Raw genomic sequence first — 14,967 nt, 5'->3', positions numbered from 1 at the left:
AAGACTCGCTGATCCGCACGTTTAAATAGGAGCATGTGTGAACGCAGCCGATATTCTGACAGAAGGCCATTTCCATGGATTTCATTAACCCCCCCGACGTAAGATTGTGCTCCGCGGGGAGGGGGAGGGGCTAGGCGGGTTATATGTGCAATCATACATTTAGATTTCTACAATAAACACAGAAATAGGTAAAGATTTACATTACAGCTGAACACCAGTCAGGTCTAGAAGACACGAATGAACGCAACTTTGTATCTAAAATTACATTCAATGTATCTGTGTGACTTGGCATCCACCCCTGTACAGCAGAGCTTAGACTGGGGGAGGGAGAGGCAGCAGCAAGGAGCCAATCCGTGGTGATGCAGTGCTTACGTGCTAACAAGGAGTATGCTGATGGGAGGAGAGAGCAGGGTGACGGAGGCATGGCTTCCCGCATGGAAGAAAAATATATTTTAAATATATTGCAAAAATATTCATCCCAAATATATTGACATATATTTGAAATACTACTTTGGGAAAAAAAAAAAAAAAAAAATATATATATATATATATATTTATTTATGTATTTTTTTTTTATAGATTAAATATAGATTTATTTAAAAAACAAAAAAAACTAAAATTTATATATATATATATATATATATATATTATAAATATTTAATTAAAAGAAAACAAATATATATTTATTTATTTTTATAGATTAAATATAGATTTATTTAAAAAAAAAAAAAAAAAAAAAAAAATATATATATATATATATATATATATATATATATATATATATATATATATAAAATTATTTTTTTTTTTATTAAATATATTAGATAGATTTTTTTAAATAAATATATATTTAATCTATAAAAAAAAAAATAATATATATATTTATTTATTTTACTTTTTTTTTTCTTTAAATATCGGTCCTATCCTTCTCATGTCGCCACCATGTTTTCTGGACCCAATACCAGCATGGCAGGTGCCACCAGGTAGAGGAGGGGAGATCTCCTCTTCCTGTTGCCCCAGAAGCAATGTGTACCACATTCCAGGTGCTGGTGTCATTGGTGCAATCTGCGCTCCATTATAGTCATTGGAGGACGGCTGAGACATCAGGGGTCGTTTGGACCCCTGATGTCTCATTAAAGAGAACCTGTCGCCCAAAAACCATCACATAGGGGACTCTTAGGGAAAAAAAAATGTTTAGTTAGAAAAAAAAGTAAAAAAAAAAAGGCGTAAAATACTAAAGCAGGACCTACAGTATACGCACCTCGGCTCCAGGGATGCAGCGTCCCGATGTTCCTATCCCTTTTGCTGACATCTTCAGGCGACTGACTTCCGGATTTCGATCTCCAGCCGCTGTAACTGGCCGGGCGGGGAAGAAGTCACTCCTGTGCAGGTGTTCAGTCAGATCCAGCATTGCTGAATTCGTAGTGAGCTGCGCATGCGCGGCTCACTGCACAGGGGCGGGCGGGCAGGCAGGGAAGTAACTTTAATGTACAGTTGCAACAAAAAGTATGTGAACCCCTTGGGATTACGTGGAGTTTTGCATGAATTGGGCATAAAATGTGCTCTGAACGCCATCTAAGTCACAACAATAGAAGAACACAGTCTGCTGAACATAATACTACACAAACATTAGATGTTGCCAGAGTGAGATCAATACTTCTAGGCCCATTATTTGTGGTCATCTTGAAACTGCTGACCCGTAGGGTGTCACCGACGGAAAGTACAGGGGGCTGAAGTTAGCTGCTGTTTCCCGGGGATACGCAAAGGTTTGACATGTTTGGTATCTATTTACTCGGTGGGTCCTCATCTTTTATATTTTACCAAAAAATGGTTGTAATTTATTGCGTTTAACTTTAGTGTATTTTTTTTAACTGAAATGTTGCGTTTCCTAAACCTTTGCGCTAATATCATGCGACGTAGAAAAAAATTGGAACTACCACCATTTTATTCTCTAGGGTGTCTGCTTTCAGTATATAATATTTGGGGGTTTTATGCGATCTTCAAGCCTAAAATATATTTTTTTAATCACGCGTGAAGAATGGCTGTGGCAACGGCAGGGTTAAAGTGGGCGTGTCAGTGCGGCGGATTGAACTAGGTGCCATGCGTATGTCACTTCATCGCAAGGTCTCGGACTAGCGGTGTGTCCCTTTAAGTGGCGGGTGTGTCAGGTGCGCGCCCGCCATGTGTCGCGCGGTAATAATGTGCCGACTTCAGTAGCTGTGAATTTTCCGGGCAGGTTTCCCGGGCATTTTGCAGGTTGTCTTACGATTTAATGGAGGAGGCCAGTCGATTAATCACAATCTGTTATAGAAAGTCAGCTCGGGTGCGCAGCCAACAACACATTCCGGCACGCCAAGTACAGCGGGGCTTAGCAGCTGCCACGCTGGTCGCAGTAATCAGCGCATGATGGATCTTTCTGCCTCTCGTTTTGCCGCCTCCTGTCCCGATCCTGTGATCCTGGACTGGTGAAAAAAGTGCAGAAATTCTGAGCTGCTCTCTCCCGGTGTTACCACTCTGGTCTGGGGGGCGCTGTGTCATGAATGTGATCCCAGGAATGGAGATAACGCATCGATGCATTCTAGTGTTTCGAAAGCTTTGTGTTGATATGCGGTTTGTAGAGACAGGAGAGAACGGGGGGGGGGGGGGGGGGATTGGAGGGGGGGCTCTGGAGCTGCAACATAAAAAAAAGAAAAAACTCTAAAATGTTTCTAACGGTTCCTCTGAATCCTGACAGTGAAGTGCTGAGTGTGCTAGAATATGTTGTGCCAGATCACAGGCACTCTAGCAGGCAGGGGGGCTCACTGTGCCAGATTGTGGCCAATGCAGTAAAGAGGGGGCTCACTGTGCCAGATTGTGGCCAATGCAGTAAAGAGGGGGCTCATTGTGCCAAATCATGGCCAATGCAGTGAAGAGGGGGCTCATTGTGCCAAATCACAGCCAATGCAGTGTAGAGGGGGCTCATTGTGCCAAATCACGGCCAATGCAGTGTAGAGGGGCCTCATTGTGCCAATTCATGTCCAATGCAGTGAAGAGGGGGCTCATTGTGCCAAATCATGGCCAATGCAGTGAAGAGGGGGCTCATTGTGCCAAATCACGGCCAATGCAGTGAAGAGGGGACTCACTGTGCCAAATCATGGCCAATGCAGTGGAGAGGGGGCTCATTGTGCCAAATCACAGCCAATGCAGTGAAGAGGGGGCTCATTGTGCCAATTCATGGCCAATGCAGTGAAGAGGGGGCTCATTGTGCCAATTCATGGCCAATGCAGTGAAGAGGGGGCTCATTGTGCCAATTCATGGCCAATGCAGTGAAGAGGGGGCTCATTGTGCCAATTCATGGCCAATGCAGTGAAGAGGGGGCTCATTGTGCCAATTCATGGCCAATGCAGTGAAGAGGGGGCTCATTGTGCCAATTCATGGCCAATGCAGTGAAGAGGGGGCTCATTGTGCCAAATTGCGGCCAATGCAGTGAAGAGGGGGCTCATTGTGCCAAATCGCGGCCAATGCAGTGAAGAGCAAGGGGCTCATTGTGCCAAATCACGGCCAATGCGGTGGAGAGGGGGCTCATTGTGCCAAATCGCGGCCAATGCGGTGAAGAGGGGGCTCATTGTGCCAAATTGCGGCCAATTCAGTGAAGAGGGGCTCATTGTGCCAAATTGTGGCCAATGCAGTGAAGAGGGGGCTCATTGTGCCAAATCGCGGCCAATGCGGTGGAGAGGGGGCTCATTGTGCCAAATCGCGGCCAATGCGGTGGAGAGGGGGCTCATTGTGCCAAATCGCGGCCAATGCGGTGGAGAGGGGGCTCATTGTGCCAAATCGCGGCCAATGCGGTGGAGAGGGGGCTCATTGATGCATTTTATTTTTGTTACTATGCTACTTTTTGAATGTAGTTTTTGTATTTCCTCCAGTCTAATAGGATGTATTATATTGTTACTATGACTAGATTTGAACACGACAGTCTGTGGGCTTCAATAAGGATCCCGATCCCCGCTGTCTCTTCCTTTTTTCAGGGACCAGATTTCGGCTATGTGACGAAGGTGGCGGATGCTGACGAGGTGACCAGCCTGGACTCCTTCGGGAATCTGGAAGTGAGCCCGCCGGTGACCGTCCGTGGCAAGAAGTATCCACTGGGGCGAATTCTGATCGGAAGCAGCTTTCCCACGTAAGTTTTCACCGCTTTGCTTCTCACGTCAACATTTTCTGGCGGCGCACCTCTTTCTGACTGCACCAGTCCTCCGGCACCCGTGTCCTCTGTGTCCCCTCTCTGGTCTCGGCGGGGTGGACGGGCTCTGAGTAATTCTAGCTCATCAGCTGTCACATGAATGGCAGTGAACCCTGTGGGCCGATGGAGGCACATTGCTGAGCGGGCAGAGTTATTTGTGAGGGTCTCTGCGATGAGCTCATCCCCTCGGGAACGCTAGAGTGCCCCCGCGGTGTCATGTGACCAAAGGACACCGGTATGGACCGCATACGACATAACCGCACACTGGGAACGTCACTCCCACCCCGAGCCACCTCCAGTGTCCAGCATAAAAAGAAAATTTTGTCCATCCCCGCCCCTCCAAAAATCTTGCAGGTCGAATTTTTAGGTAAAAAGTTACGTTGGCCTCTGCGTGCAAATGTAAGCCGGGCGTGATTCTGCACAATTATCGAAATACTATCGGCCAGAAGAAAAAAAAGTGGTTGCAAACCCTCCATATCCCCAGTGACTGGCCTCGGGTGATACACAGAGATGAAACAAATCAATAAGTTGTACCTGTTTATCTGCATCATCTCTTCTCTACAGCCGTTCGAAGTGCAGAATTTATATGGCTTGTCTGAGTGTGGAGAAAGCAGGGGGCGTGGAGCTAAATTGGAGGGAAGGAACACACCCCCCTTTCACACAGCACACAGGAACAGAGCTGAGGATGTCAATCACTGGCTGTGTGCTGGAGGTCCCTCCCCTGTCACCTTTTTATTGGTGTCAGGAAAACTTGTTAGAAGTGAGTCATGCTGATAGCAGAGGAAGGAGGAAGAAATGACACTCTTTACATGTCGCAGAGTCCCCCTCTCCTCCTTTACATCCCAAAGGTGTTCTATGGGGTTGAGGTCAGGACTCTGTGCAGGATAGTCAAGTTCCTCCACCCCAAACTGGCTCCTCCATGTCTTTATGGACCTTGCTTTGTGCACTGGTGGGCAGTCATGTTGGAACAGGAAGGGGCCATCCCCAAACTCTTCCCACAAAGTTGGGAGCATGAAATTGTCCAAAATGTCGTCTTCACTGGAACTAGGGGGCCAAGCCATACTCCTGAAAAACAACCCCACACCATAATCCCCCCTCCACCAAACTTTACACTTGGCACAATGCAGTCAGGCAAGTACCATTCTCCTGGCCACCGCCAAATCCAGACATGTCCATCAGATTGCCAGAGAAGCGTGATTGGTACCTCCAGAGAACACGCCTCCCCTGCTCTAGAGTCCAGTGGCGGCATGCTTTACACCACGGCATCCGACGCTTTGCATTGCACTTGGTGATGGAAGGCTTGGATGCAGCTGCTCGGCCATGGAAACCCATTCCATGAAGCTCTCTACGCACTGTTGTTGGGCTCATCTGAAGGCCACACCAAGTTTGGAGGTCTTTAGCTATTGACTCTGCAGACAGTTGGTGACTTCTGCGCACTGTGCGCTTCAGCATGCGCTGACCCCGCCCTGTCATGTGACGTGGCCTACCACTTGGAGGCTGAGTGGCTGTTGTTCCCAGTTGCTTCCACTTTGTTATAATCCCACTAACAGTTGAGCGTGGAATATTTAGTAGCCAGGAAATGTCAAGGATGGACTTATTGCCCAGGTGACCACCTATCACGGGACCACGCTTGGAGTCACTGAGCTCCTGAGAGCGACCCATTCTTTCACCAATGTTTGTAGAAGCAGTCTGCATGCCTAGGGGCTTGATTGTATACACCTGTGTCCATGGAGGGGATTGGAGCACCTGAATCACATGATTGGGAGGGGATTGGAACACCTGAATCACATGATATTGAGGGGATTGGAACACCTGAATCTCATGATTTGGAGGGGATTGGAACACCTGAATCACATGATATGGAGGGGATTGGAACACCTGAATCACATGATATGGAGGGGATTGGAACACCTGAATCACATGATATGGAGGGGATTGGAACACCTGAATCACATGATATGGAGGGGATTGGAACACCTGAATCACATGATATTGAGGGGATTGGAACACCTGAATCTCATGATTTGGAGGGGATTGGAACACCTGAATCATGTGATATGGAGGGGATTGGAACACCTGAATCACATGAGAGGGAGGGGATTGGAACACCTGAATCACATGAGAGGGAGGGGATTGGAACACCTGAATCACATGATAGGGAGGGGATTGGAACACCTGAATCACATGATTGGGAGGGGATTGGAACACCTGAATCACATGATATGGAGGGGAATGGAACACCTGAATCACATGACTGGGAGGGGATTGGAACACATGAATCACATGATATGGAGGGGATTGGAACACCTGAATCACATCATTGGGAGGGCGGGGCCAATACTTTTGGCAATATAGTGTATATGTTTTTGGGCGGAGTTTAGAGTAATTTTTATCAGAGAAATGTTGCCGTGTGCAAAAAATGTAAACAAATTGCAGTAGGCAGGTGGTTAATTTCCGATGAAGGAGGCGGGGCTTGGACTGACCGATGGGGCACAGTGCCAAGAAGGTGTTTGCTGTTGGTTTCTGGTGAATCTTTGTTGTTGTTGTGCCACTCAGCACCTCCGGGAGACGGATGACCAAGGTGGTGAGAGATTTCCTGCAAGCCCAGCGGGTTCAGCCACCCATCGAGCTCTTCAGTGATTGGCTGTTGGTGGGTCACGTGGACGAGTTCTTGACTTTTGTGCCAGCGCCAAATCAGAAGGTATGTCCGCCGAACCAGACGTGTCCTGACGGTGGAGGGATGTCATCATAACGTGTAACAGAACTGAATGCATGGATATCGGGGCGACACTGCAGAGCATTGCACATCATTCATACAGAACACTGCAGAGCATTGCACATCATTCATACAGAACACTGCAGAGCATTGCACATCATTCATACAGAACACTGCAGAGCATTGCACATCATTCATACAGAACACTGCAGAGCATTGCACATCATTCATACAGAACACTGCAGAGCATTGCACATCATTCATACAGAACACTGCAGAGCATTGCACATCATTCATACAGAACACTGCAGAGCATTGCACATCATCATACAGAACACTACAGAGCATTGCACATCATTCATACAGAACACTGCAGAGCATTGCACATCATCCATACAGAACAGTGCAGAGCATTGCACATCATTCATACAGAACAGTGCAGAGCATTGCACATCATTCATACAGAACACTGCAGAGCATTGCACGTCATTCATACAGAACACTGCAGAGCATTGCACATCATTCATACAGAACACTGCAGAGCATTGCACATCATCCATACAGAACAGTGCAGAGCATTGCACATCATTCATACAGAACACTGCAGAGCATTGCACGTCATTCATACAGAACACTGCAGAGCATTGCACGTCATCCATACAGAACACTGCAGAGCATTGCACGTCATCCATACAGAACACTGCAGAGCATTGCACGTCATCCATACAGAACACTGCAGAGCATTGCACGTCATCCATACAGAACACTGCAGAGCATTGCACGTCATCCATACAGAACACTGCAGAGCATTGCACGTCATCCATACAGAACACTGCAGAGCATTGCACGTCATCCATACAGAACACTGCAGAGCATTGCACGTCATCCATACAGAACACTGCAGAGCATTGCACGTCATTCATACAGAGCACTGCAGAGCATTGCACATCATTCATACAGAACACTGCAGAGCATTGCACATCATCCATACAGAACACTGCAGAGCATTGCACATCATGTTAGGCTGCTTTCACACTGAGGAGTTTTTGAAGCGTTTTTGTGTTAAGAAAAGCGCTTGAAAAGCTAAAAGAAAACTGCTTCCCTGTGTATGTGAATGTCCGTCTCTGTGCGTGAATGTCCGTCTTTGTGCGCGAAGGTCCGTCTTTGTGCGCGAAGGTCCGTCTTTGTGCGTGAATGTCCGTCTCTGTGCGCGAAGGCCCGTCTCTGTGCGCGAAGGCCCGTCTCTGTGCGCGAAGGCCCGTCTCTGTGCGCGAAGGCCCGTCTCTGTGCGCGAAGGCCTGTCTCTGTATATGTTCCCACTGAGGCGTTGCGCTTGCGGTGTGGTGTAAAAACGCCCGCTTGCAGCATTTTTGGGACATGTTTGGGGAGTAAAAAAAAAAAAAGCCCCAAAAAACGAGTCTTCCCATCGAAATCAATGGAAAGCGCCTTAAAAAAGCCTCAAAAAATGCCTCTGAGAAGTGTTTTTGGAGCAGTTGTGAAGTCACGTTTCTTTTAAAAACGCCCAGAAAGCGCGGTGAAACAACCGCCTACGTGTTATTGCGGTGGATCGGTGTGAAAGTCGCCTCACACATACGTCTCGGGCAGAACTTGGCGGCAGTTGGAATTGATGCGACTTCTAAAGGAAGGGGATGATTCTCCCGGCTGGGCGATGCTGCCACCAGCTGGACGGTTTGAGCATCACCTGAACTGTTCATTAGTTCATAGAAGCCATCACACTTGTCTAAATGCATGCAGTAAGAACTGTCTGTATTGTCCCATAGCAACCAATCAGAATAAGCCTGTCAATTCACAACTGTCATTTTCCCCATGCAGGTCTGAACCTGGTTGGGGCTGTTTGTATTTTCTCAGTTGGTGGTGGTGGGTGAGGGGGGGGTTTCTGGGAAACCTGATGGGGTCTCCTGACTTCTCTCTTCTCTCTCCAGGGCTTCCGCCTCCTCCTGGCCAGTCCGGCTACCTGTTTCCGAATCCTGCAGGACAAGAAGCAGGAAGGACACGGAGACGTGGCCATACTGCAGGGTAGGTGGCATCACTTACATAGTTCTCTATTAGGCTGGTCATACACAGCGTTCTACCACTGGCCAAAATCTGAGCCTTGGGGTGGTGCTGCCAATACAGCCGGGCTTGGCAAGCTTTCATTGGGAAGTCTAAGGAGTTGGGTGGAGATGTCCAAACAACCAATCAGAGGCAGGCATTGTTTGGGTATCCTGTCAACCCTGGTAGAGGGAGACTCCCCGTCCGTGCTGTTTATCATGGGAGACATCTATGGATCATTCACATGAGGTAGACATACACTACATTGCCAAAGGTATTGGGCCGCCGGCCTTTCCATGCACATGACCTTTAATGGCCCCCCAGTCTTAGTCCGTAGGGTTCAATATTGAGTTGGCCCCGCCCTTTCCACACACGACCTTTAATGGCCCTCCAGTCTTAGACCGTAGGGTTCAATATTGAGTTGGCCCCGCCCTTTCCACGCACATGACCTTTAATGGCCTTCCCAGTCTTAGTCCGTAGGGTTCAATATTGAGTTGGCCCCGCCCTTTCCACGCACATGACCTTTAATGGCCTCCCAGTCTTAGTCCGTAGGATTCAATATTGAGTTGGCCCCGCCCTTTCCACGCACATGACCTTTAATGGCCCCCCAGTCTTAGTCCGTAGGGTTCAATATTGAGTTGGCCCTGCCCTTTCCACGCACATGACCTTTAATGGCCCCCCAGTCTTAGTCCGTAGGGTTCAATATTGAGTTGGCCCCGCCCTTTCCACACACATGACCTTTAATGGCCTCCCAGTCTTAGTCCGTAGGATTCAATATTGAGTTGGCCCCGCCCTTTCCACGCACATGACCTTTAATGGCCCCCCAGTCTTAGTCCGTAGGGTTCAATATTGAGTTGGCCCTGCCCTTTCCACGCACATGAACTTTAATGGCCCCCCAGTCTTAGTCCGTAGGGTTCAATATTGAGTTGGCCCTGCCCTTTCCACACACGACCTTTAATGGCCCCCCAGTCTTAGTCCGTAGGGTTCAATATTGAGTTGACCCCACCCTTTCCACGTACATGACCTTTACTGGCCTCCCAGTCTTAGTCCGTAGGGTTGAATATTGAGTTGTCCCCGCCCTTTCCACACACATGACCTTTAACTGCCCCCCAGTCTTAGTCCGTAGGGTTCAATATTGAGTTGTCCCCGCCCTTTCCACACACATGACCTTTAATGGCCCCCCAGTCTCAGTCCGTAGGGTTCAATATTGAGTTGGCCCCGTCCTTTCCACGCACATGACCTTTAATGGCCCCCCAGTCTTAGTCCGTAGGGTTCAATATGGAGTTGGCCCCGCCCTTTGCACCTATTGCACCACAGCTTCAACTCTTCTGGGAAGGCCCCCCACAAGGTTTAGGAGGGTGTCTATGGGAAGGTTGGACCATTCTTCCAGAAGCACATTTGTCAGGTCAGGCACTGATGTCGGGGGAGGGGGCCTGGCTCACAGTCTCCGCTCTAATTCATCCCAAAGGTGTTCTATGGGGTTGGGAGTATATAAAAAACATATAAAAAAGTAATTTTAACATATATTTGTAAATGCGTTTCAAAAATGTAGATTTGTAAAGACACAGTATATTTGAAATGTATTTCAGGTACATATAGTGCCATCAATTTACATATATATTGTACATTCACATCAGTATATTTACATACTATATATATTGAATACGGCCAAAATTGTAGTATTTCAAATATATGGCAATCTTTTTGGGAAAAATATTTTAAAAATGTATTTCACATATATTTTTCTTCCATGGGGGATAAAACAATTGGCAGTAAAAAAAATGGGAGCTGCGGCTTCTAGTAGCCCCATGTCCCTTGTGGTGAGCAGGCGTGGAGGCGGAGTCTGTGCCGATTGGCCGGAGGGGTTGTTATTTTGTCGTCATGCCTTGCTGTAAGTCGATGTAAACGTAGATGGACGCAATTCACCGGACTGTCCGGATATCTTTGCAGGATTTGAAACCAAGAGGTGGACGGTCACCAAGGTCCTGTCCACGGATATCATAGTGAAGGAGAACGCATACGCTCAGGTGAGGAATATGGATGGAATTCCTGTACATTACCTGGGGAAGCAGGCTATTGGAAGGCTGGCTGGGGTTGATCCCCTAAAGTCAGGAAGACCAAGCCCTCACGGGAAACTGCATCAGAGGGGCACACAGAGGCCTTTCATTTATGGTGTTTGCACTTGGCAGGACTTTGTCACATTTGGCTTTCCTTTTGATATTTGCGCACTGCTTGCATCAGGACTGGGGACTCTTAGAGGAGTACTGAGGTGGGGCGCTGCGATGTTTTCAGTAAGCTATGTACAGCATCCTCCCACCAGCCATGATCTACCAACATTGCATAGGGAAGCACAGAGACCCGGTGATGACATCACTGGGAATAAAATAAGGTATGGAATGAAAGCAGAAAGGTTTTGTTTAAAAATGATAATAGAATGTTGATGAAGGGGGAGGGAGGAACCAGGGGGATGTGATTAAAGTGGTTCTTAAAATAATAAACACATCATACTTACAGTGAAGGAAATGCGCATTTGCTCCCGGCTGATGTTGAATGTTCACCCCTCACAAAGAAATGATCGGTCTACAAATCGAACGTTCGGTGTATTGTAAGACTGAGAGACAGAACAGCAACAAACAAATTCAGCAGAAATGCATGTCTGTGCGAGGTCCAGATCATGTGATCACTGATTGGCCAATCAGTGATCACATGCAGAGTAGTAAGCAAGATGTCACTTCTGATATCATTGCTTACTACCTGTGAAATCTGTGAATGATCACAGAGATCACATGGTACAAGGCTATTCACAACAGCCTTGTACCATGTGACAAGCTGTGACCAATCACAGCTCTCACAGTATTTCTCAGTGGCTGCAAGAATGCAGCCAGAGAGAAGGAGAAATGATTCCTCTTACAGCCTTTATGGGTATAAAAGCAATCAGTGTAAAAAAAAAAGAAAATCTTCATCACCCCCACAAGTAGTACATTGTCACAATGGTGACACTGTACTACTAAGGTGACAGTATGTTAACAAAAAAAAACATCAATAATAATATAAAAGAAATAAAATAAAAATGTAAAACGAAAATTAAAAAAAATTATAATTTTTGGTTATAAACTAATTTGGGTTTTTTTTTTTTTTTTTTTTTTACTAAAAAGATAACTGGATACATTTTGGCCAAGATTTATAATGAAATATTATTTATTTGCAAAAGAAAAACACTTTTTTAAAACATTTTTGGACTTTTTCATTTATATAGCAAAAAAAAACAAAAAACCCAGCGGTGAATAAATACTGCCAAAATAAAGCTTTATCTGTCTAAAAAAAATTGCTAAAAAATTCATATGGGTACAGTGTTGCATGACCGCGCAATTGTCATTCAAAGTGTGATAGCGCTGAAAGCTCAAAATTGGCCTGGACTGGAAGGGGGTGGAAAGTGTCGGGACTGGAAGGGGGGGAAAGAGTCCGGACTGGAAGGGGGTGAAAGCGTCCGGACTGGAAGGGGGTGAAAGCGTCCGGACTGGAAGGGGGTGAAAGCGTCCGGACTGGAAGGGGGTGAAAGCGTCCGGACTGGAAGGGGGTGAAAGCGTCCGGACTGGAAGGGGGTGAAAGCGTCCGGACTGGAAGGGGGTGAAAGCGTCCGGACTGGAAGGGGAGGAAAGCGTCCGGACTGGAAGGGGGTGAAAGCGTCCGGACTGGAAGGGGAGGAAAGCGTCCGGACCGGAAGGGGGGGAAAGCGTCCGGACCGGAAGGGGGGGAAAGCGTCCGGACCGGAAGGGGGGGAAAGCGTCCGGACCGGAAGGGGGGGAAAGCGTCCGGACCGGAAGGGGGGGAAAGCGTCCGGACCGGAAGGGGGGGAAAGCGTCCGGACCGGAAGGGGGGGAAAGCGTCCGGACCGGAAGGGGGGGAAAGCGTCCGTACCGAAAGGGGGGGAAAGCGTCCGTACCGGAAGGGGGGGAAAGCGTCCGGACCGGAAGGGGGGGAAAGCGTCCGGACCGGAAGGGGGGGAAAGCGTTCCGGACCGGAAGAGGGGGAAAGCGTCCGGACCGGAAGGGGGGGAAAGCGTTCCGGACCGGAAGGGGGGGAAAGCGTCCGGACCGGAAGGGGGGGAAAGCATTCCGGACCGGAAGGGGGGGAAAGCGTCCGGACCGGAAGGGGGGGAAAGCGTCCGGACCGGAAGGGGGGGAAAGCGTCCGGACCGGATGGGGGGGAAAGCGTTCCGGACCGGAAGGGGGGGGAAAGCGTCCGGACCGGAAGGGGGGGGAAAGCGTCCGGACCGGAAGAGGGGGAAAGCGTCCGGACCGGATGGGGGGGAAAGCGTCCGGACCGGATGGGGGGGAAAGCGTCCGGACCGGAAGGGGGGGAAAGCGTCCGGACTTGAAGTGGTTAAGCAGTGAACCCTGCATGGTGGTGTGGCCGAAAAAGCATCACACGTTTCCCTCATACCTGGAAGTACTGTATATTTGTAGTGTGGTCTGGCAGTGGATGGGTGGGAGGGGAAGTACAAGGTGGGAAGATATGGACTCCTTATGGTCCCTCATTTAAAGTGAACCTATCGGCAAAAGTACTGGTTCACGTTAATATTTGTGGATTGTCTGTAGGGTGGTTCTTCATTGTTTGTCCCTTTTTTGCAGCACTGCATCGACTGGAATCGCGATATTCTGATGAAGGAGCTCGGTCTGACAGAAGACGACATTATCGATATTCCAGCCTTGTTCAAACTGCAGGACGGAAAGGCTACGGCGTTTTTCCCCAATATGGTTAGTAAAATCTCTGCCTGGCTCATCAACATTTCTTGTATCTTCTCCTGAGATGTCGCTCTGGTTGATTGTAGGTTTCATCCACTAAAGGTGGTGACAGGTACTGTCATAGGGGAATCGGTGACAAAGATCCACTATAATGACCTAAAATCAGGTGATGGAGTTGAGGTGTCCCCAGTGAAGGGTCCTGGTAATACTCCATCAAAGTCATTGTAGACAATTGGGCTCTTCAATCCTTGTGGTAACAGTTTGGTGAAGACCCTTTTCTGTTCCACCATGATTGTGCCCCTGTGTACAACGCCAGCTCCATAAAGACACGGTTTGACCAGTTTGGTGTGGAGGAACTTGAGTACCCAATGTCAGTCCTTAAATACCCTCATCAGGTCATGTTTTCAATCAATGTCAATGGCTTTGTATTTATGACAGATATTTCATCTAAGGGAAATTCCCCAAAAAAATAGTCTGTTGAGGTACTTGAGCACTGAGGTTGGGAACCACTGTTGTAGACAAATGTGCTCCTCCAACTTTATGGTAACATTTTGGTGAAGACCCTTTTCTGTTCCACCATGACTGTGCACTGTGTACAAAGCTAGCTCCCCAAAGACAAGGTTTGACCGGCTTGGTGTAGAGGAACCTGAGTGTCCAGTATAGAGCCATATCCTCAACTCTACTGAGCACCTTTCAAATGAAATGGGTTGTGAGCCAGCTCTTCTCATCCAACATTAATACCCGACCTCACCAACGCTCTTTAGGCTGAATGGTCACAAATTCCCTTCGACACACTCCAGAATTTTGTAGGCAGCCTTCCCAGAAGAGTGGGACTGGCTCCACAAAGACATGGTTTGACCAGTTTGATGTGGAGGAACTCAAGTGTCCTTCACAAAGCCCCGACCTCAACCCTACTGTGAGCACCTTTGTGATGAATTAGAACACCAATTGTGAGCCAGGTCTTCCCAACATCAGTGCCTGAACTCACAAACTAGGCACAAATTTCCACAGACACCCTCCAAAATTTCATAAAGTCTTCCTGGAAGAGTGGAAGCTGTTAAAGCCACAAAGGTGGACAACTCCATATTAGTGGCTATGGTTGCAGAATGGGTTGTCCATTGCTTGTGGATACCTGTCCATCACGTCAGATAGCCACAAACACTTGACTATATATTATAACGACATGTGAGATTTTTTCAGCCTTTATGTCTCTTTCACCATTGCCTCGTGTTTTG

General features: G+C 47.8%; 1 protein-coding gene across 1 annotated transcript in view; it reads left to right on the top strand.

The window, feature by feature from the left end:
- The window catches only part of LOC149435110 (protein-arginine deiminase type-2-like), a 46,500-nt gene that overhangs the window by 25,409 nt on the left and 6,124 nt on the right, over positions 1-14,967 (top strand). Inside the window, exons 10-14 of the mRNA XM_089663003.1 lie at positions 4,008-4,159; positions 6,776-6,920; positions 8,879-8,972; positions 10,938-11,014; positions 13,619-13,744. Of these exons, the coding sequence (XP_089519129.1) occupies positions 4,008-4,159; positions 6,776-6,920; positions 8,879-8,972; positions 10,938-11,014; positions 13,619-13,744 (594 nt within the window). The remainder of the gene's footprint in view (positions 1-4,007; positions 4,160-6,775; positions 6,921-8,878; positions 8,973-10,937; positions 11,015-13,618; positions 13,745-14,967) is intronic.

The sequence above is a fragment of the Staurois parvus genome, unplaced genomic scaffold (genome assembly GCF_062004578.1).
Source record: "Staurois parvus isolate SC_StPar_1 unplaced genomic scaffold, SC_StPar_1.0 ptg001610l, whole genome shotgun sequence".
Lineage (NCBI taxonomy): Eukaryota > Metazoa > Chordata > Amphibia > Anura > Ranidae > Staurois > Staurois parvus.
Note: the sequence above shows the minus strand (reverse complement) of the source record. Positions and strands in the feature narration are given on the sequence as shown.